The sequence below is a fragment of the Nematolebias whitei genome, chromosome 10, assembly GCF_014905685.2.
Source record: "Nematolebias whitei isolate Nwh7 chromosome 10, NemWhi1, whole genome shotgun sequence".
NCBI classification, from domain to species: domain Eukaryota; kingdom Metazoa; phylum Chordata; class Actinopteri; order Cyprinodontiformes; family Rivulidae; genus Nematolebias; species Nematolebias whitei.
In genome coordinates this window covers 34,764,625-34,788,048 of record NC_056507.1, presented here as the reverse complement: position 1 = coordinate 34,788,048, position 23,424 = coordinate 34,764,625, and the positions used below count along the sequence as shown (strand labels likewise).

The following is a 23,424-nucleotide window of genomic DNA, read 5'->3' as shown; positions in this document are numbered from 1 at the left end:
TACCTATTTTTGTTTCCTGTTAACAGAAGTATTATTTTTGTATTAGTCATGGAACAAAGCTAAATTAACACATTCATGTTCAGCTTGAATTCTTGTAGCAGTGTTATTTTTGGATAAACACAAAAAGCCAATGAGCTCATCCGAGTGGATCAAGCAGCTTATTTATTGTTTGAATCTCGTGCGCGTTGAGAAGACGATGAGAACGTTGGCTGTGGACACTGCGGTCAGTTCCTGGTGCGACGCTCGGCCTCGTCTCCCAGCAGCTTTACCTCAGCCGGCCGCTCATCTTGCCCTTACCACGACCTTTAGCCCTGAAAGGAAACAATCACTGAGTTCAGGATTTGTTTTGACACGACAGTAAAAATGGTACTTCAAATCAAACGGCACTGTTTGATGTCTTGAAACATAATTATGTGGAAATAAACTAATAATGTTTGAAGGGCAAATATGTTGAGCCTTCCTTTAAGCGCAGCAATGATAATGTTATTTCCTTTAAGTACATTTGTTTTTCTGCTTGAGGTCAGTCTGGAAGAGTTTTGTTGAATCTACATGGTCAAAGTTCAGAGTGGGTCATGGTGGATTTACAGTTTGAATAAACTTCATTTTTAAACTTTAGATTTTTGATTGAATACATGACAGACTAGTGGGGAAATGTGAAACCTAACAGGAAGTTGTAGAGCACAGCCGATGTGAGAAAGCAGCTCAAACTGGGACAAATCCAGAGAAGGGTTTTTATAGAGAGGTGGACTTACGTCTGGTGGTCCTGAACTCGATTGATCAGCTGGTTAATCTGCAAAACACAAACATTTCTATAAAACACGACATCATGGAAGCACAAAGGTGTTGTACCTCAACTCTGGGAGCTAGAGAAGTATTTTCACCCAAAAATGATGTTTAATTTAGAAAAAATAACTGTTTAAAGTGATAGATTTAATTTAAAGACATTCAATATCTTACCTGTCGTAGATGGCTTTTTGAGCAAACTCTGTTTAGAGAACTAAAGTTAACGTCTAACCCCCATTTTTAAAAGATCCATCCATCCATTATCTTTAAGATCTGAACCAAGGCAACCTGCTTACAGAGGCGGCAGCTCTTCCAACTTGTTTCGTGCATTAGGATTATCTGGTTCGGTCGATTGGACCCGGTGTTACACCATATTCTGTGACATGGGCGTCAGAAGCATCTGTAATGTGGGGGGGACACTGTGTGTGTGTGTGTGTGTGGGGGGGGGGGGCACTGTGTGTGTGGTACATGCGCACTAGTGTACCAAAAAAGCAACATTTCATCTAGATTTTCTTACTTTAATTTCTTTTAAAACATGTTTCTCACTAAGTTTGTGTGAATTCAGCTGTGGGTTTTAAAGACATTTAAACTTTAATGTACTTTAACACACAACCTGATCGGCACTATTTGTGTTTATAGAGAAATAAAAAACATCACTAGACTTTTTTACTTGTGTTCAACACTACTCATCTAAATGATGTTTCTCATGAAGCTTGAGGACAATAAGGTGTGAGGGTTTTAAAGACATTTCAACTTTAATGCACCTGCACACACTGCGTCTCTTACACCTGCAGCGTCTAACATCGTCACAGTTACTTCTAAGCTAAGATGCTACAGACGTAGCGCTGCACTTTCTTAATCATCCTAACATGAATATATGTTTATGTTCAACCCCCTGGTCAACAACTTGTTAAACTGGTGAGCGATCAACACAGAGGTATCTCCACCTCCTCCACCTGTGTGCCCTCGGAGGAGACGCACACAAACACTGCTGCTGCTGGAAGCTGGAGAGTTGGAGGTAACCTGGAAAACCTGGAGTGGATTTTTAGTGGCTTGAGTATTCTCCTTCTAATCAAGTGGAATGGATTCGGTCATGAAGAAAGAAACTGCGCAGACTAAACTAATGTTTTATAGTAAAAGTGTGTGTGTGTGTGTGGGGGGGGGGGTCAAAGTAACCTTTCTTTAGTGTGTGTGGGTGTGGGGGGGGGGGGGGGGGGCATGTCCCCATCACATATAATGGTTGCGACGCCTATGCGTGACCTGCAACAGTGCATGCAACATCACCCCCTACCGTCACAATATAAGGTGGTCACATAATATGGTATAACACCAGTTCACAACAAGCTCCAAACAGTCCGGAAGTTGATTCATTTTTTGTTTCCTTACGATAGTTGAACCGGAAGATTCATCTTTAGTGAAATATTTCCATACTACTGATGCATTTCTACCTGTTTGCCAAGACTGGGCCTGCTCTGCCCAGTCCATCTGCTGGGAGGAATCCATTTGGTTGCTTCTACTAGTAGCCCGGTGCGGATCACATGACACAAGGACGTCACTGCGAATATTCGACGTGAAATTTAAAAACTCGATAGATGTCCTAGGAATCGACCGGTCTATTACTCGAGTAGTCTGTTAAAGCCCTGGTGGTGACACAGGCTGTACCTCGTAACTATTTAAAATTGAACATCTACTTGAAAGGAACAGATCCACAAGATCCGGCTCACGGTAGAGAACTGTAAATCCCATGTCCAATCAGGAGTCAGAAGTCGGTCTGACTCACATCATATTTCTGTCGTCTGAGTTTCTCTCCGAGGTCGTACTTTTCACCTTCCAGCCCCTTCAGCAAGTCCCACAGTTCCTTGGCCTTCTCCCTGAGCGGACACGTTTTAAGGGTTATGTTCAAGGTCAGAGGTCATTCCTGCTTTAACATGAGCAAAACAAGAAACAGCTGAGCCGTACTTGAGTTTGTCCTCGCTCAGATGATCCACGTTGAGAGGCTTCTTGCGCTCAGCCAGAGCCTTCTTCTTCTTCTCCCTCTCAGTTTGCTTCTTGCCTCTCCTGTTGTCAGTCTGCATTCAACCAGAAAACAAACATGAGTGGAGCTCTTAAATAACTAAGTCATGAACAGTATCAACTATATGTTCTACAGCTTATTTAAATGCATGATGAGTTGATGTTTTATGCCTTAAAATAAAAACTTTCATTAAAGTAATACATCATTTTCAAAATTTAATGTATTCAGCCATCGGTTCTTTTGTTTGAATGTGTTTAAAAATATGAAAACTCAGTTAAACCTACGACAGTGGGTGATCATTTGAAATAAATGTTTTTTAATCCACTTCGATCAACTGATCTCATCTCTGAAATAAAAACGCTTCTAGTTTGAAACAAGCTTGTTGGTCATCGTGTCACATTTTCATGCATTTTACTGCAGAAAGCTTCAGACCCGCTGTCCGGCCGTGTACTGCTGGCTCATGTTCGTGAGGACCTTCTTCTTCTTGGCGTCTTCATCCTGCTTCTTCCGCTGCTCCTCCTGCTCCTTCCGCTCCTTCTCCTCCTATGAGGAGCAACAGGTGCTTTAACTGGAGGAGGAACTGAAAACATTTCAGTTTGTTGTAAAAATGCAGAATGAATGCCGAGGGCTGGATGACTTTCCTGAAATTAGTTTAAATATGAAGCATTTCACTGTAGAAAGAAGCAGAAACAAAAGCTAAAATCAAAAATCTAAACACACTGGGGTGTGTGGGGAAGATATTAAACTCTTGAATTAGCAAAATTATAACTAAAAGCTAATTTGAGCTAAAAAGTAGTTTACAAAATTACTAAAAATCATACGTTAGAGTTAAAATGAGCTATGCAAGAGCTAAATGTAATGGTTTGCAAAGCAGTAGCTGAATCCTAAAGGTTTAGCTAAAAGCTAAAAAAAAAAACATAGCTATAGCTTCAGGCTAAAATTAGCAAAACTGCAGTTAATAGTTATTAGTAGTACAGCAGAAGCTGAAACCTAAATGTAGTAAAGCAGTCACTAAAAGCTGAAATGAGAAAATTGTAGTTTAAGGGCAGCTGTGGATGAGTGGTTAGAGCAGTCATCCTCCAATACAAGAGTTGGGGGTTTGATTCCACCAGCAGTCACATGCTGAAGTGTCCCTGGGCAAGACAGTGAACCCCTCATTCTCTCCTGTGTCCCATCAGTGTATGAATGTGATAAAGCTCTGATTAATCTTTGTATAGATCTAGTATAGAGCTGTATGAATGGGTACATGAGGCACAGATTGTTGTAAAGAGCTTTGAGTATCTTGATAAGATAGAAAGACACTATACAAGTACAGTCCATTTACCATTAAAAGGTCAAATTAACCAGCTAGCATTGCTGCTGTATTCATACCCATATGCTCACAACAGACTCATGTTCAGGCTGCTGTTTAATACACTGCGTTACATTATATTATTATTGTTTAGCAAATATCTTAGATCCTTATATACTGTTTCTTTATTATACTTTACATTTTGCTATTTTTGGGTGTAACTGGGACCCAGAGGACACAATTTCATTCCACCTCATGTACCACGTGTCAGATAAATGTCAATAAAAAACCTTGAGTAGCTGAAAGCTAATACGAGCTACGTATGTGTGCTATTGTTAACAGAGCAATGCTGAAACATATCCATGATTTTAGAGGAACTGAAGAGATTTCAATGCATGTCAGTAGGAGCCAAGTTTGTTGATAAAGCTAAATAGATTAAAAAATATAAAAGCTAAGAATATAAAATGTTTAGGACTCGATTCCTGATTGAGCTGAACATTCTTTATAAATGAACGAGGATGTTTTAATGTGTGGAAGAGGAGCTGAAGGGTGTGAGACAGGAAGGTGAGCGGTCTCACTGCCAGTCTGGTCTGTCTCTCCTTCTCTCTGTCTGCTCGGACTCTCTGCTGCTCGTCTCTCTCAGCTCGACGCTTCTCCTACGAACAGAAACAAACAAATCACTCAGAGCTCGTCACTCAGAGCACACACACTGACGCAGTGACGCCTCTGAGACTGACATGCTCACAATTCTGTTAACCAGAGTGATGAGCTCCTCTTCATCCTTCTGCCTTTGGACGAAGTGAGCTTCGATCAGAGACTGCAGCTCAGACAGGTCCTTCTCCTGACGCTTCCTGTAGATGTCCTGCCATCAGAATTCAACATGGATGTCATTCAAACACTCTGATCCAAATGGATTCATTCTGAAAGAAACTCAACTCACATCAAAGTCCACCTTTTCACCATCGGGGAGCTTTGGGACTGAAATATTTGTCATGAACCTGCAGGTGATGGAAACACGTTGTTGATATAATGATGTGCTAAAAGAGCCGGGCGTGGACTGGTGACTGAAAACTTACTTGGGCTTGACTTTGGTTTCATCTGCAGTAAAAAAACGAACAGTTATTATTAACAAACAACTGAGGAAAACCTTTACTCTTACAAAACAAGTTCCCTTCCCCTGGAAACCGCTGGTCCTCTGAAGTAACTTCTCCGTCACCGCAGTAAATCCATTATCCTGACCTCAGCATCCCCAGAATCAAAACTTAAGCATAAAACTTTCTTTAGTTCATCCTGTGACATCCTGGATTTGGTGTTCTGCGTATGATTGTGAACGAGCTTTCTCAAACCTACTGATAAGAAATATTATAGATGGATTTAAAAGTCATAGAAGCTCACAGAAGATTTAGACCCTCGGAACAAGAAGATGATTGTAAATTCAAATTTGCAAAAACTACAGAAATTCCACTCTTCATTATACTTTCCAACACAAAGCATACAATATGTAAAGAACAAGGCAAGACTGAAGTCTTATTGCATGTGTGTGTGTGAATTTGTTTGTTAGCAAAATATCTCATGACAGAATGGTTGTGTTTTAATGAACGTCTGAGAAACGAATCATTGCATCAGCATTTGGTTTCCACAGCTAATCAGCCTTAGCAAATCTAAAAGTGGCTATGAATCAGTGATTTTTGATGTTTCCACTGAAAGTCGGCCCTAACTTCACCTCTGAGTTGACACTTTGCAGCATCTTTGTTTAAAACGTGCATGATAGTGCTTCATGAGCATTCTTTCAAGAAATATTTACATACAGGTGCTGGTCATAAAATTACAATATCATGAAAAAGTTGATTTATTTCAGTAATTCTATTCAAAAAGTGAAACTTGTATATTATATTCATTCATTACACACAGACTGATATATTTCAAATTTTTATTTATTTTAATGTTGATAACTGACAACTAATGAAAACCCCACATTCAGTATCTCAGAAAATTAGAATATTACATCAGACACATAAAAAAAAGGATTTTTAGAAATGTGGGCCAACTGAAAAGTATGAACATGAAAAGTATGAGCATGTACAGCTCTCAGTAGTTGGGGATCTTTTAGTCTGGATTACTGCAGCAATGCAGCGTGGCATGGAGTGGATCAGTCTGTGTCACTGCTCAGGTGTTATGAGTCCAGGTTGTTCTGATAGTGGCCTTCAGCTCTTCTGAATTGTTGGGTCTGGTGTATCACATCTTCCTCTTCACAATACTCCATAGATTTTCTATGGGTTTAAGGTCAGGTGAGTTTTCTGGCCAATTAAGAACAGGGATACCATGGTCCTTAAACCAGGTACTGGTAGCTTTGGCACTGTGTGCAGGTGCCAAGTCCTGTTGGAAAATGAAATCTGCATCTCCATAAAGTTGGTCAGCAGCAGGAAGCATGAAGTCTCTAAAACTTCCTTGTAGATGGCTGCATTGACCTTGGACCTCAGAAAACACAGTGGACCAACACCAGTACATGACATGGCACCCCAAACCATCACTGACTGTGGAAACTTGACACTGGACCTCAAGCAACATGGATTCTGTGCCTCTCCTCTCTTCCTCCAGACTCTGGGACCTTGATTTCCAAAGGAAATGCTAAATTTACTTTCATCAGAGAACATAACTTTGGACCACTCAGCAGCAGTCCCAGGTGAGACGCTTCTGACTCTGTCTCTTGTTCAAGAGTGGCTTGACACAAGGAATGTGACAGCTGAAACCCATGTCTTGCATACGTCTGTGCGTGGTGGTTCTTGAAGCACTGACTCCAGCTGCAGTCCACTCTTTGTGAATCTCCCCCACATTTTGGAATTAGTTTTTTTCACAATCCTCCCCAGGGTGTAGTTATCCATATTACTTGTACACTTTTTTCTGCCACATTGTTTCCTTCCCTTCACCTCTCTATTAATGTGCTTGGACACAGAGCTCTGTGAACAGCCAGCCGCTTCAGCAATGACCTTTTGTGTCTTGCCCTCTTTGTGCAAGGTGTCAATGGTCGTCTTATGGACAACTATCAAGTCACCAGTCTTTCTGATTATTGTGTAACCTACAGAATTAGACTGAGAGACCCTTTAAAGGCCTTTGCAGGTGTTTTGAGTGAATCAGCTGATTAGAGTGTGGCACCAGGTGTCTTCAATATCGAACCTTTTCACAATATTCTAATTTTCTAAGATACTGAATTTGGGGTTTTCATAAGTTGTCAGTTATAAACATCAACATTAAAGTAAATAAACATTTAAAATATATCAGTCTGTGTGTAATGAATGAATATAATATAGAAGTTTCACTTTTTTGAATGGAATTACTGAAATAAATCAACTTTTTCATGATATTCTATGACCAGCACCTGTATGTCCTGGAAAGAAGCTCACAGAAACTGTGACACATAATGGATTAAATGTCATAGTGTGGATTGGCTTTAGTGCCTTAAAAAGAATAAATTGCTTGAAAATGAATTTGTAGGCCGGTGGTCTACATGCTGAACTTAAAATGGAGGTGGACCTTTAATCAGGGCGACAAACCAACCAGAAGTTTGTGAAATGATTTGAAACATAAAGAGCACGCAAGTCAATTAGACTTTTTGAACTGAAGTGACGTGTCATCACTGCACGCACACTCTGTATTAAACCCATCACACAAGTGGGGCAGCGGCAGGGAGTCGAACCTGTGACTTTGTGGGCCCAAGACGACTGTCCTGCCACTGTGCGACAGTTGCCCCCTTTTGAGTAGTTCTCAACCACAGAAACCACTCATGCACTCCAGGCTCTGTGTTCAAACCTTTAAATCTGTTACTTGTCATCGCTTCTTACATGAAATGGGTTAAACTCATCAGAAAATACAAAAGTGTTATTTTTCTTACCTTCTCCTTCCCTTTAGAGGAGCACAAAGACAAAGAAGATTAATCAAAACAATTCTGTGTCAGTTGCAACATTAACAGCCGATCCTGTCTTTAAACAGCTGGTTCACCATTTTATTACAAATTTATGAACTTTTATTGTGTAAAGCAGGTTTCTCTTGAAAACGAGTCCTCGTGCCTCGACGGGACTAACCTGTATAAATAAAGGTTAAATGAAAATAAATGCACGAAGAAAGAAAAGTGAAACAGATCACATACTCAGCTTCTCCGCCAGTTACTTCCTCCGTGTCAGACATTTTGTTCAGGTTGATCTCTGTGGAATGGACTCCCATCAAACTATATTTACACTGAAACATTTGTGATCATTAAACAGCACAGCAGAGAGGGCAGCGGGCCACACAGAATAAAAACACGTACTTCAGAGAGCAAACCCTGCTCTCAGGAGGGAGTTCTGCTCACTGATTGATTCATGCACATCCACTGTCAGATTTTACAAGTTTTAGTGGGTTATTAAAATAAAACAACTGGCAGTTATTAAAGCTGTACATTTGGGATGTAGAGGAGAAAGAAACTAAATGTGTTTTATTTTGAGCTACAGAGAAATACACTGTAAAAACAATTAAAATACAAGAAAAACACAATGAAAATTTACAGTAGATTACTGGCAGCTGCCAGAAGTTCTTAAAATTACACCAACAAGAATACAGTCTGGTGTTGATGGGAACAAACTTCAGTGAAGAACTGAAACTGTGATGTTTTATGATAAATATTTATGAATTATATACGTTTTGTAAATTAGTTTATTGTAGTAATTTATGCTAAAACAGGCTTTCTGTAACCTCGATTATCATCCTTTAATTAATCACTTTATTACACAGCAAAGGAATTTTATTTAAAATGTAAAACCCAAGTTTTACCTTTTACCTAAAATTTCATTGTGAAAAATATAATGACAATAAATATATTAAATAAAAGTCTTAGGAAACAAAAAAATTCACAGTGAAGAAACTTTTTTTGTGGTAAAAACTTACTTTTCTACTTAAATTTCACACTTGGACCTGAGAACAATACTTCAGTAAAAAGTTTGGTTAACTTTTTACTTCTGTTTATCTTTATTTTATATCAAAGCATTTTTTCCACCATATTTAAAGAAAATGTTAGACGCAGCAGCAGAACATCCCAGCATGCTTTGACAGGTGAAGAAGAGTTTTTAGTTCGAGTCTTAGAGAAGATATTCAAGCTGAACAAGATGTTATTTGATTTTTTTTTATTTGAAATACAAGACAAATCTTACCTGTGCCCCAGGAGCTCAGAAACTAGTTCTGGACTGGAGCTCTGTGAGCAACAAGGAGACAAAGTCCAGCCCTTTGGTGTCATGTGACCACAGCACCCTGCAGCTGATCAGCTATTGTTAGGACACATGAGGTTACATGCACACGCACCGTTACACAGTCTGAGGTGTCTACACCACCAAAAGAACAATATTTCTAACTTCACAAATAATTTAAATTAATTTCAGTTTATTTATATAGCACCAAGTCACAGCCGAAATCATCTCAGGGCACTGAACAAAAGCATTTTGTAAAAACCATTTAGTAAAGTTCTCTATTTAAAGAAGCAGCAGACCGTGTTGACTCTTCACTTTGTCACTCACTTTGTCACAGTATTGAGAAAGCTCCTTGGATGAGGAGCGAAACGTTTTCTGTTACAAATAAAGTCCAGTTGTTTTTGTATTGAACGCTTTTTGAATTCATCATGTCCTGGATGACTGAGAATCTTCACCAGCATTTCACTTTGTCACGGTCTCCCATCCTGAGCAAGCACAAAGGAGACAGTGGAAAGGAAAAACTCCCTTTTAACAGGAAGAAACCCCCAGCAGAACCAGGCTCAGGATGAGCTGCTTCGATCAGTTGGGTTTGAGAGGACAGGAAGGAGAATCAAACGCACACAACGTCAGGTCCAGGTTTCTATAGGAGGTAAGAGAATAAAAACACGCTACGATAGAAATATTTACAAATACAAACAGGTAAAGTAAGTAAAGACAGCAGCAGAGTGATGAAATGTGGTCAGTTTGTCCTCCAGCAGTCTAAGCCTATAGCAGCATAACTAAGGGACAGCTCAGGAAACCCAAGCCAACCCTAATATAGGATTTATCAAAAAGGAAAGTCTTAAGCCTAGTTTTAAAACTGGACAATGTCTCAGCCTCATGGACAGAAACTGGAAGTTGGTTCCACAAGAGAGGAGCCTGAAAAAAAAAAAAAAAACCCTACACTAGATAGTCACTATAATAAATATTTCATAATAATGGTGTGGAGAGGATGGCTGTAAGGGGAGAAGGGAGGCCATCAAGAAGATAAAAAGAAAAAAAAAAAAAAAAAAAAGAGAGGAGCCTGATAACTGAAAGATCTGCCTCCCATTCTGCTTTTGGAAACTCTAGGAACCACGAGTAAACCTGCAGTCTGAGAGTGAAGTGCTCTGTTAGGAAAATATGGAACAATAAGTTCTGTAATATAAGACGGAGCTAGGTTGTTGAGGGCTTTGTAGGTTAGAAGTACTTAGGACTGACATTTCCTTCTTGTAGTAAACACAAAAGAAACTTTTTTTTTCATGGTTTTTATTGCTAAAGCCAATAATGTCAAACAGCTCAAACATAAATTCTACCACAGCTGCACTTATAGACACACACAGTACATGTTAGCTTCTTATGTTTGATCATTTTTATCTTAATTACAGACTTCAAGACAACAGGGTTCATGTTCTATGTTGGTGCCGATCACTGATACATTTTAATTAAGAGCTGGTTGTTGCAGTAGAGACACGGGGCCGTGATGGGGTCTATTTGAAAAAATAAATATCAGGTTAATCTGGCACGAGTCAAGACAGCAATAAACTGAAATGTTGCACAGTTTGGGTCTTTAGCTGCTGACAGTAACACAGATGTCTTCTTCTTCTTGTGATTTCTAAAGTTTTGGAGATTACAGAAAAAAAAAATCCTCTCTCCAATGGAAAGAGTAAACATAACGCTCAGTCATAAACTTCAGTTTTAATCAGCATGACTCACTTATCCATCAAGTTTGCAGGCACTGACCTGCCCGGTTCAAGTGACCTTTGGTGGGGAGGCTCTTCAAACTTCATCAGTTTTTAAAAGTGTAATTATGAGGCTGTTTTGTGTTTTGAATACATATTCAGTGTTCATATGTCAACGCAGAGGGTGATGTTGTTCTGTACCTGCACACATTTAATCTTTACATGAAGCTGAGCATCTGAAGGAACCAGAACTGGTGATGCTTGTGTTTGAACCAAGGCCACAAATTAAAATATTGGTTTTATGAGCGCATGAGACCAAAGAGGTTAAATTGGGTTAACAAAGAAAATATCACGTGATGAGCATGAATCTGTACAGCCTGCGTGTCAGTCCATCCAACACGTGCACGAACGATGAGTTTCAGTTTGGAAGTGGAGCTCCAATAATGGGTTAAAGTTCATCTTTTTAAAAAAAAAATCATGTTTTCTATTTTTCTATAAAACATTTGTTTTTCTCCTTAAATTTTTTTAAATCTTCAAACATAAAAAATAACAGAAAACAAGTAGATAAAAAGAAAAACACAGTTAGATATTAGCTCGCATGAAAACACAATAATGTCAGCTCTAAACGAAACTCTTTGTAATCTGAAGCAAACTAAGTTTTCTCCTGCACGTGCTCGGGCTGTGACCGTCTGAGCTGCAGGTTCTGGTGTAGCTCACATTATTAAAGCAGCAAACAAAACCAAAACACGTTACTGGATGATTAGACTGAGTGAACATAATCTAACAGCATGGACACGAACAGTCGGTGTCTCCAAGAGGCTTCTGTGACAACATGTAGAAGTACTGATGTGAGTTAACACCTGCCGGGGTCAGCTGAGCACACAGCTGAGAACTTTTAAACAGACGAAGCTCTAACAAGTTACAGTGACTCTTGTCTCTGAACTGCAGAAGTGATGAACGGGCAAAGCTGCACATATGATGACAGAGATCTCCATCTGGTCAGGCTTGATGGCATCACTGGTGAGGTCCTCACACCTGAGGACAGAAGGACAGCACAGATCTGTTAGTCATGAGCAGTGGATGGTTCAGATCATCTGAAACAGGGATCAACTCTGGGATCAGTCTTACATGTTGGAAATAGCTCTTTATACACTCTCAGTTTGGGGGAATAGGTTTAATTTTGACTGGACTGGTGAGCTAGCAGCTAAACATCGTGACTGTCTGAGACTAATTGGTGACTCAAAATTGTGAGAAAATGGGTGACTTTTTTTTTTGTGTGCGTCAGTCCCACAGAATTCTGAGAGTTTCCAACCATGAAACCAGCCAGCCATGTGACAGCATTCTGAAACAAACTTACCAAACACGGTCTCCTTTTGTGTGCACAGCTTGCAAAACTTTATTTGAGACTATGCACATTATTTTATAAGCAACAAAGTTCATGCTCAATCATCCAGGTACCAAATCCAATAATTCTCAGTCAGGTCATCTGGACAGTTTCTTTTTTATAGAGACGTTTCACCCTCTATCCGGAGGGCTTCATCAGTCAGAGGAGTTCCAGTAAACTGTTTCCCCACCAAGCAGTAAACTCCTCAAGTGGACCAACCAGTTTGCTGGAGCTAAGATGGTTTCTGGGGGCCGTCCTGTCCCTCGTCGACTCCTCCCAGGCAGGCAGCCACAGCCAAAGAGGTTCAAGGCAACAAAGCCCTCTGGATAGAGGGCGAAACATCTCTATACAAAAGAAACTGTCCAGATGACCCCACTGAGAATTACTGGATTATTTTATAAGCCACCCCCACCCATATTGTACCCAGCTTGGCAGCTGACCCCACATTCATGATTAAACCTGTGTGTACACATGAGAAATAAAGTTTTTGGCCCATTCTTTTAAATTTTATTAGACAGGAACACTCAGGTCTATGACATTGGATTTTATTTACCGGTATTTATTTTTTGGGGGGAGGTATTTTTTCTAAATTGTCTCTAGGTGAGAGTGAATGGTTGTTTGTCTTGTTTGTCTCTATGTGTCCCTGTGATGGACTGGAGACTTGTCCAGGGTGTCCCCCACCTCTCACATAGTGACTGCTGGACATGGGCACCAGTGACCCCCATGACCCAAAAAGGAAGAAGCGGGTAAAAAAAAAAAAGATGGATGCATGGATGGATGGATGGATTGATTGATGGATGAATGAATGAATGGATACATGAATGGATTGATGGACGGACAGAAGGATGGGTGGATGGATGCATGGATGGATGGATGATGGATGGATGGATGCATGGATGATTGATGGATGACTGAATGGATGGATGGACGGACAGTAGAACGGATGATGGATGATAGATGCATGAATGGATGATGGATTGATGGATTGATAGATGGACAGAATGATGGATGGATGATGGATGGATGTTTTCATGTCAAACACAACTGTAGCAACCTAAATGTACAGAAACTGCATTAAAAGTTTGATCTGCTTGTGACGACTGTGTCAGTTTTTAAAGAGAACATTCATCACACAAACGTTCTGAACATGTTCAGAACACAAGAGATGAGATTACAAGTCTTTGATACTGACACGAGATATTGCAGACCCCTGCAAACACTTTGAGACATATTGGAGACTTCCTTGAAATTTCAATGTCAATTCACAACAGAAGTAGTCTCGGGGCACTGAACAGAACCATACATTATAAAAGCCAATTAGTAATGTTCTCTATCTAAGGAAGCCAGCAGACACGTTGAGTCTTCATTTTGTCACAGTCTCATCCTGAGCAAGCACAAAGGAGACAGTGGAAAGAAAAACTCCCTTTTAACAGGAAGAAACCTCCAGCAGAACCAGGCTCAGGACAAGCGACCAACTGCTTTGACCGTCTGGAAACATCTTAAATATCATCTTAAAACGAGCACACCAAACACAGACACCAGCAGAAGCAGCAGCAGCTAGTTGTAGCACCTCCTGTGCAGCCTGGGGGCCCTCCTCATCAGTCCAGTCAGAATTTAATTATTCCTCCAAACTGAGGCTGGTGAAAACAGCATGTAAGATATTAATTGTTCATAACTTGTCTACAGAACTCCATGTTCAAAGATCTGAACTACCCCTTTAACATTAATGTGCAGACGAACAGAGTTTAAAGTGTGAAGTGAAATAAGTCTGAGCTGCTGAAGACAACTGTTGCAGCCACACTTCTTGAGCTGACGTTCAGCTCTGGACACGCTCGCTGCAGTCCAACATGGAACAGTCTTTATAATTTTAACTTGGTCGTTTGCCCTTCACTCCACTGCTCAGCTGTCCATATCTAATAAAGAACCTGCGAGGCTTCAAACAAGCATCACTATTCAGGCCTACACCTGACACAACACGCTCCTGCTCCAACACTTGGAGCTCGATGTGACGAGAAACAGAAAATTCAAAGACAGAGAAGAAAGTGTGCTGCCATGTGTCAATCAAATTCAAGCTACATTTGTAGTGATTTTGTTTTAAGTCCATGCGGACGTGGGGTCGCAGTTCAAGTCTTAACCATTAACGAGAGAATAAGCCTGGTGATCTACGCTCAGATGTTCCTCAGACAGACAGTAATCCTCCACAACGCTCAGATTTAATGTGAAAATGAAGCAGCTGAGCTCTGGTATGTGTGACAGCTCACTGCACAGTGTTGGACAATCCAGGTGGCCCTCTGCAAACAGCATGCCTCCAAAACACGGCAGCCATCCCAGGAGTCTGGAACCCGCTTTATACTGGGAAACAAGGTCACGGTGAAGGTTTTTAAATATAGGACCATGGTGCCACAGAGCTGAGTCAGAGCCCAAAAATCTCCAGCAGCAGATTTGAATTACAGCGAGCAGCTACTACAAAGTAGTGTAGGTGGGTTGGAGCTGTTACGAGCCCCCTGTGGGGTATAAATCAGTCACCGGCTGCTCCTCTTACCATCAAATAAAGAACAAACACACGTCTCCGAGACTGATCAAGGTGAACTCTGGTTTCTGATCCTTTGTACACTATTCTGTTTTATTTAAGTTACAAAACAGAGCATTTTTTTCTAACATGTACAACTCATTGGATGCTAAGGATTATTGTGCTGCACTTTTCTTAGACCTGTCTAAAGCTTTTGACACTGTGGATCAGAACATCTTGTGTCATAAACTCTCAGAAACTGGTTTCTCAGATCATACCATTGGTTGGTTCTCTAACTATCTTTCAGATCGGAGGCAATGTGTTCAACGTAATGGTACTTCCTCCAGTTATTTAACAGTCAACAATGGTGTACCACAAGGCTCAGTCTTAGGACCCACCCTCTTTACAATCTACATAGGTAATGTAGGTCAGAGCATCCCTGATGCATCCTTCCATTTCTATGCTGATGACACAGTTGTTTATTGTAGAGCTAAAACAGTTGCTAAGGTTGTCCAGCTTTTGCAATCAGTTTTTGACATCATCCACTCTGATTTGTTCCGTCTCAAACTTGTCCTAAACACCGACAAAACCAAAGTGATGCTGTTTTCAAACAGGAAGCTGGTCCCAGCAGTTCTTCCTTCAATTTCATCCTGAAATGGTGCCCCTATTGAGTTTGTCGATTCCTACAAATATTTGAGTATCTTGGTTGATTTGCATCTCTCTTCTCAAGGATTCAAGGTTCTTTATTTGTTATACGCACCACATGTGGTACATGAGGTGGAACAAAATGTACACATGGTCGCAGTTACAGCCAACAAAAGTATAAAATGTAAAAGAAAAACAGTAATAAGATCTAAGATATGAACTAAGAAAAACGTTAACTAAAAATAACAAAGTCCATGCTCAATAATCCAGGTATACAAGCCAACATTTTTCAGTCAGGTCATCTGTTAACTAAAAATACGCTAAGCACTAGTAGTACAAAAACAATACACCGAACAGCAGCACGAACATGAGTCTGTGTGAGCAGATGAATATGAATGAACACAGAAGCATTTTTTAAGCTCTACGTGGAAAGTTTGGTAAGGAAAGTGAAAGTTACATTGAGTTTCTTTTTCAGGAACAGATCCTGTCTAACTCTGAATTCTAGGAAACACCTTGTAACTGCGACCTTCCTTCCCTCCATTGACTATGATGACATTATTTACATGAACGCTCCTACAAGCACCGTGTAGATGTTGGATTCTGTCTTTCATGGTGCACTAAGATTCAAAACTGGTTGTAACTACCGTACCCACCACTGCACCCTGTATTCACTGGTTAACTGGTCACCATTAATTTCAAGTAAACTCTCTCACTGGTACATTTTCATCTTTAAATAATTTCTTGGTCTGCTGCCTTCATACATCTCCTCCTACATGTCTCTGCGTGAGTGCAGCTACAGCGTGCGCTCTCAGGACATTATTACCTGCAGTGTTCCCTCAGTGAGGACTGAACTAGGTAAAAGAGCCTTCTCCTACTCTGCTCCTGTTTCCTGGAATATCTTACAAAAAGATCTGAAGCTCTCGACCTTGACCTCTCTAAGTGGCTTCAAACGTCTAAGTTCATGGCAAAAACCAATGCAGACATGTTCCTGTTTTTGTATCCTACATCTCTTTACAAGCTAGCTGTTTTTGTTTAGTTTTGTAATACAATTTTCTTTTATTTGTTCTTCTCAATTTCTATGCTTTTTGTCTACTGTTGTCTTTGTTGTCCACTGTTGTCATCACTCTTTGTTAAAACCAGGTCTCCAGAGACCAGGTGAGGTCTCTCTTGTAAATGAGTCCCCGAGGCTCAATGGGACTAACCTGTCTAAATAAAGGTTGAATGAAAGAACTCCACACTGCTGACTTTTTGAACTGACGAAGTCTCACAGATGGGAAGAGAAACGTCTTCAACTACAGAATAGAAGTGTAGTTGTTAACTTGCTTTTTTAAAAATCAAAATGTCTTTCTTTAAAAGGCTTAATATGTTTACATATTTTAATTAAAGACAGAGGCAGGATCTGTGTCATGTTGGTTGTTTTTGGCATTTGTTAGTTTTAAAGTTACTTCCTTTGTTTCTTAATCTTTGTTTTTCTCCTCAGTGAGCTCTGCTCCTTCAGCTCCTGCCCCTCCCAGTCTCACCTGTCCCCAGTTGGTGTTTCCACTGCTCTCATCAGCACCTATCCATACAATTACTTTCACTTCATCTCATCCTAGCATTGTGTGTGTTTTATACTGTGACCAGTTCTCCTTCATGTCTCCTCTGGCTTTTTGTTCATTTTTTTCATGGTTGCTGCCACATCATCCTTTAAAAAAAGTTTTAACTCTAGCTCCTATTGTTAGCCAGTCTGCATCTTTGGGTCTAATTCTTACACACGTGACAGATAGTTTGGGGGGGGTGTCACAAGCTTGTGCTGCTGTTGTTTTGTAGGTGAAGCTTTGGGCAGTGTTGTGTAACTCACCATTTGTAACTCACTAAGTAAACTTGCTTCTCCCTCCAACTGGCACCTGAAAACAAGAAAAACAACAAAAGAAAGCATTGTGACTCAGTATAGATATGTTTTATGAATTGATAATGTACAGGATAACTCCCAGGCTTGGTAAAAACAGGTGGACAAACAAACCATGAGAAATAAATGTGATACTCTACAATGTTTCCTGTGACACGGGGCAGAATCTATGGATGCACTGTTAGAAACACGTGGAGTAAAATCTTATAAAGCAAAATCATTTTGCAGCACTTCTGATAAAAAACAACTCAAGATGAAACACAGGCCTCAACATTCAGCTTCATACAGCTGTTCTCTAAAAATATGCACAGTCAAAATGTTTTTAATACAACAAAGATCACATTCTTTTGTTATAAGAAGAGATTCATGCTTGAGATGGACAAGCACGCCACAGGAAAAAAAGTTATATTTGTTTCCACCATGTCTGTTTATGATGTGCATTTATTACATCATTGTGAAAATGTGCTGGTTCATTAAAATAGGACCAAACCAGTGGTGGTTTCTGATATGGGTGATATAAGCAGCTGCCCAGGGAGGCACGAGTGCCCACGCCCGGCCCCGCCTCCACCCTCCCACTAAAAAATGTTGGGAAATCTCTCTCACTAACATCCAAAAGAACCATTCCCAATGCCAGAAGATTTTTAACCTGTATTTATACTTGCATGGTCAGATTTCAGAAGAGGTTATCTAAATACACACATTACATGTGCACAGATGTATGCACATGGAAAACTGTCAGGAAAAGCCCTGAGCCATGTTATCTGCTCACTTTTATACTCCTCGCAGCTCAGAAGAGTTCACAGAGTTCAGGAGGTGTCCTTGAAGCCAGCTGCAGCCTTCTTCTACTCAAACATATGGTTCATGGGCAGAGATAAGATATTGTTTTGGGCTTCTTGTTCTCAGAGCAGAGGGAAGATTGCTCTCAGCCATAGCAATAAAAACATCCTTAACCTTTGTCCCTGACAAAAATAAAACACATTATTATCATATAGCCTGTCTAGCCCACATGTCAGTTTCCTGTCGGCCTCTTGCAGGGAGTGGGCACCCTCCACCAGGTGCAGGGGTGTAGCTTCGGCTGAGGTCTGACACACAGGTTGTGAAAGAAGGAGAGGGGATTCTCTCGTCTCCATTGCTGGGCCAGGGACGCATTTAATACACTTAGTTCACTTAGTAAACCAAACCATTGAGGAGGGGGTGGCTGCATGACAGTTTGCAGTTTTAAATGAGTGTTATGGTAAATAGACTGTACTTATATAACACCTTTCTATCTGATCAAAATACTCAAAGTGCTTTACAACAATTTGTGCCTCATTTACCCGTTCATACAGCACTCTACTAGATCTATACAAAGCTGATTGAACAATACACTGATGGGACACACATCGGGCACAATGAAGGGTTCAGTGTCTTGCCCAGGGACACGTCGGCATGTGACTGCTGGTGGATTCGAACCCCCAACTGTTGCATTGGAGGACGACTGCTCTAACCACTCAGCCACAGCCGCCCGTGTTCAGTTGTTGTGCAGTTTTTTAATCTGAATTCTCCTTTGAAAAGTCATAATGTAGCTTCACTTATTGAAAGAAGAGTAAGACCAGAGGTGGAAAGAGTACTGAAAATTTGTACTCAAGTACAAATACTGTTATGCTGCTTAAATTGTACTCAATTACAAGTAAAAGTACTGCTGTTATAAAAATATTTAAGTAAAAACACAAAGTACTCTTGTAGTGAACCAGATGACCTCAAATCTACCAGATGGCAGAGACTGTTATTTTCATTGATCTGAATAAGTCTGAACCATCTGATGAACTTTCTTTCTTGAATTAATCAAGCAGAAAAGACAATCCTCTATAATCATTACTGTCTTACAAATGTTTTGATAATCAAATTGTGTTAGTTTACTCAATGCTTTACAGGTTGAAAAGAACTACTAATTTTTATTTTACATAAACAGTAAGTAATGATTTTTGTTCCTCATTCAGAGAAGAAATCACCTGAATATGCCTTTCTTGATTTTCTGTCTGAAATGAGCAAGCTGTCGTAAGTATGTTAAAGGTTGGTTTTCGGTCAACTAAAATGTTTACCGAGAAAAATGTCATGTTTTACTATTTGAAAAGATTACAAAGTGTGAGACTCCACGAAGTCTGCTGTTGCTGCAATAATCTTTTCTGTATGTTGTAAACAATCCTTGACTTATGATAACATCTTACGTCACAAATCCACTCCTCTTTCTGGTCCTTCCACGAATCAGAAAGCTCTAAATTGAACAGGAAGTCGACCCAAATAAAATGTGGCAACTTCTCAGTTCATAGAGATTAGAGAATTATGAATTCCAGAGTCCAAGAGAATGAGAGTTCTGAGAGATGCAGCCGGTTATGAAGAGTTTGGAGTTATGAAGAACCAGGGACGTTTGGGATTATACTTCTGTTTGAACTAACCACGCACGACTCTCCGAGGATTTCTAGCTGTTCTGAACGGAGGCGCTGAAACAGTCTGAAGGACTCTTACTGAGCTGATCTATCGTCAAACCAGGTAAAGATTTCCTCTTCGACTCAAGTGTACCGTGGACGGGCTGAGGATCTGACGAAGCGTGCAATTTCTGGTTAAACAGATTAATCTCCCTCACATATTCCTCTGTAAGATAAATCTCAATTTACTCTTAAACTCACCTCTCTCTCATAAATCAGTACAGATATTTTTAGAAATGTCTGAAGCAAAGTCCTCAAATCACCGCCGAGTGATTTGAAGTTCATTTTCTGTGAAACTGTCTGTTATTATTTTCATATTTTGCCAAATTAATGTAAATGTTTGATGTTAAACTTTGATTCTGAAAATAAATGATTCCATTCATTTGATGGGTCAAAGATAAACAACGTCTCTCGTTACATTTCTGTTAAATTCAATGCACGACATTTACAGTCAGAAAAATGAAGAACTCGTGAATATTGTATGCATATATAATTCATATATTTGTCATACAACAAGTGACACGTACCTCACGTGTCTCACTACACTCTTCTCAAAAACTACTCACAGTATTAATGACTTTTTAACCACTTGATGTTTTATTGTGTTGTCAATAGAAGTCATTCTGTTTGATTTAATGTACATAATAAATATAAATATAAATATAATAGCTACATTCAAAATTTATTTCTCAGACTCTCAGTAGCTCCATCTTATTTTAGTACCAGACAAACTGATGGAAGTGACAACATCTAAGATCTTTGCATACGTAGCCAAACTTATAACTCACACATTCAAATAATAAACATTAATATCATACAGGCAGCTGTAAAACCTCGTATACCACAATATGTTTTGAGATTAGATGAAGTCTTGTCAGCTGCTGTCACCGTAGAGATCAAACACAGTTTACATCTGGACCTGTCTCCTTTTCACCCTCTGTACATGAAACATTCCTCCAGGTACAGCCACGTGCACACGTCCTCAGCCTTTACCTCGTCGTTTTCTCTGTGGACAGTTTGTCCTCCGTCTCCATTTTGGCTTTTTCTCCAAATCTTGGGTCCATAAATGACTCTCTGCTCTACAGAGTTGTACTTTGATTACATCATAGGTAATTGATGTGTTCATGATCTGAGAGTCTTATTGGCTACAAAGATGCAGATGAACGGTTTAAATATTAATTCAAATTGCAGCTGTACTCAGTAAACACTTCTATTTTAAAAGTAGTGAAGTAGATTACATGGTCTAAATTGTACTTAAGTATGAGTAAAATTACACACTTAAAAGAAATACTCATAAAAGTACATGTACCCAAAAAATCTACTTAATTACAGTAACGTGAGTATTTGTAATTTGTTACTTCCACCCCTGGGTAAGACTTTACATGGCAGTTGTGACTTTACATGGCAGTTGTGTAATTCAATTTGAGTTTCCTGAAGTGCATCAGTGTCAACTGTCTGATTCAGAAAAGTTCAGCCCTTCCTGGACAGTGGTGCAGAGAAATTTGTGTCTTGCTCAAAGTGCAGTTGTTCTACACAGATGTTCTTCAGTGTTCAGTTGTTGTGCAGTTGAATTTATGTTTCTTCTTTGAAAAGTGAAAGTGTAGATTCACTTATTTAAGCTGGGACCACCTGTGGATCAAACTCTTACTTATAGAAGACATTTCCTTCATCGTGCAAAGAAAATTAATACATCGTTTTCATTTTGAGAATTTAATACAAAGCGATACACTCCAGGTATGAAGCTGAGAAGAGGACTGAGTATAATAAATTACTAAGTTGTGATTCTGGTGTTTCACTTTCTAAAAATCCAGGATCCACAGAACAATGTTACAAAGTACATGAACCCCCTCAAAGCTTCTGCATTTTCCAAAAGCTTTTCATTAAAAACTGGTATAAATACCAAAAAAAAAAGAAGAAGGTATATTTGGTGTAGCTGCTGTAATTTATACACTAAGACTGAATGAAACAACAAGCATATTTTATAATGTGTATGTGTGTGTGTTACCTTAGATGGTGTAGAGCCTCTCTTGGTTTCCCACATCCCACGCTTGCTGCCGACATCAGCTGGTTTCACCTCCTGTCAGGAAACAGGACCCACCATGATGTTAGTGTAACATAAGGATTGTTGGTCGCCTTCAAACGATTACTGTCACATGAATCTCAGCTACTACCAAACTAACACAGCTGTTACAGAGCTCATTATAATAACTGTAAAACCACCTAAATTATAACAATTTCTGTCGTGGCAGTAGTTGACAAAGACAAAGAGGACATATATGGATACATATATGGATATATATATATATATATATATATATATATATATATGTGTACACAATGCTAACAGATACATTCAAGATGTAGGAATACTGAGACACAACCGCTCATCCTGTGCAGCTCCGTCCCTTTAGCTCAGTTTGTTGTTCAAGTCACAGCCAGGAGACTGAACAAGTGAAAGTGTGGATGACATGTTTGACTCCCAAGATATTTTGCACATAAAACTGTTTTTAGAACAATTTGCCCTGTCACTCAGAAATGCTGCTGTAAGTGGATATGCTGTAGTGTCTCCAGAGGACACGCTTGTATCAGCAGCTGCTGTCCCGCTTCAACAAAAGGACACAGTGTCCACTGCGTATTACATGAGGCCTCGTTTTTTTTATTGCTGTTACATTCTGCTAGGTTTTAGCTAGCCTTTTGCTACTTTTAACTTCCAATTGCTATTCTGCATGTCATATTTGTGCAGTGCTGAACCCAGGTTGCAGACAGAAACTCAAAGATTAAAGTAAGAAAGTCTATTAAAACATTAATTTAACTTAATTTACAAAAACAAAAGCAAAAAGCGCAGACACAGAGCTGGCACTGGAACACGAGGGTGAGACACCTAACGCACGAACAAGGAAAACGACTGACAAGTATATAAAGAGGACACCAATGAGAGACAGCTACAAACACCTGGGGTAAGTCGAGGATCAGGAGAGGCAGAGCAGGACTAGATGAGAAGAAAACACGAGACTGAAGATGCAAAATATCATTAAGGACCAGAAAATCTCCATGAAAACAAACACACAGAGACCTCACAATGTTACTTTGAGTTTCTTAGCTTTGCTAGTTTTAACCAGCCCTTTTCTGCATATACCTTGAAGTTACCTGTCTGCTTAATTGATCAAGTTTTAGGTTAGACTTTGGTCACGTTGAGCCTTAAACTAGTTTCATTTTGTTGTTGTTGTTGTTTCTTCTTTTAGCTTCTATGTAGCATTTGAGATATTGTACCAACTACCAAAACAGTGGTGAGACCAGCTATGTTATATGGTCTGGAGACAGAGACATGGACAAAAAGACAGGAGACAGAACTGGAAGTAGCAGAAATTAAGATGTTGAGGTTCTTCTTAGGAGTGACAAGGATGGATAAGATCAGGAATGAGATCATCAGAGGTACAGCACAGGTTGAACAACTGGGAGATAAAGTTAGAGAGATCAGACTGAGATGGTTTGGACATGTCCAGAGGAGGGACAGTGGTTTGGACATGTCCAG

At 39.7% G+C, this 23,424-nt stretch overlaps 2 protein-coding genes and 1 long non-coding RNA gene across 3 annotated transcripts in view; all 3 read right to left on the bottom strand.

The window, feature by feature from the left end:
• Positions 1–23,424, bottom strand: part of bpgm (2,3-bisphosphoglycerate mutase) — a 104,670-nt gene that overhangs the window by 16,902 nt on the left and 64,344 nt on the right. The gene's annotated exons all lie outside the window — the stretch shown is intronic.
• On the bottom strand, positions 142–9,326 carry tnnt2d (troponin T2d, cardiac). The gene is made up of 12 exons (XM_037683636.1): positions 9,269–9,326; positions 8,233–8,287; positions 7,978–7,988; positions 5,165–5,186; positions 5,029–5,086; positions 4,834–4,950; positions 4,667–4,744; positions 3,230–3,340; positions 2,743–2,852; positions 2,564–2,654; positions 753–790; positions 142–311 (listed from the first exon to the last, which is right to left on the bottom strand). The coding sequence occupies exons 2-12, from the start codon at positions 8,268–8,270 to the stop codon at positions 266–268; spliced, it is 720 nt and encodes a 239-aa protein (XP_037539564.1). The 5' UTR covers positions 8,271–8,287; positions 9,269–9,326; the 3' UTR covers positions 142–265.
• On the bottom strand, positions 17,407–22,293 carry LOC119416396. Its single transcript, XR_005187086.1, has 3 exons — positions 22,274–22,293; positions 21,898–21,969; positions 17,407–17,425 (listed from the first exon to the last, which is right to left on the bottom strand). It is a non-coding gene; the product is annotated as an uncharacterized LOC119416396 (long non-coding RNA).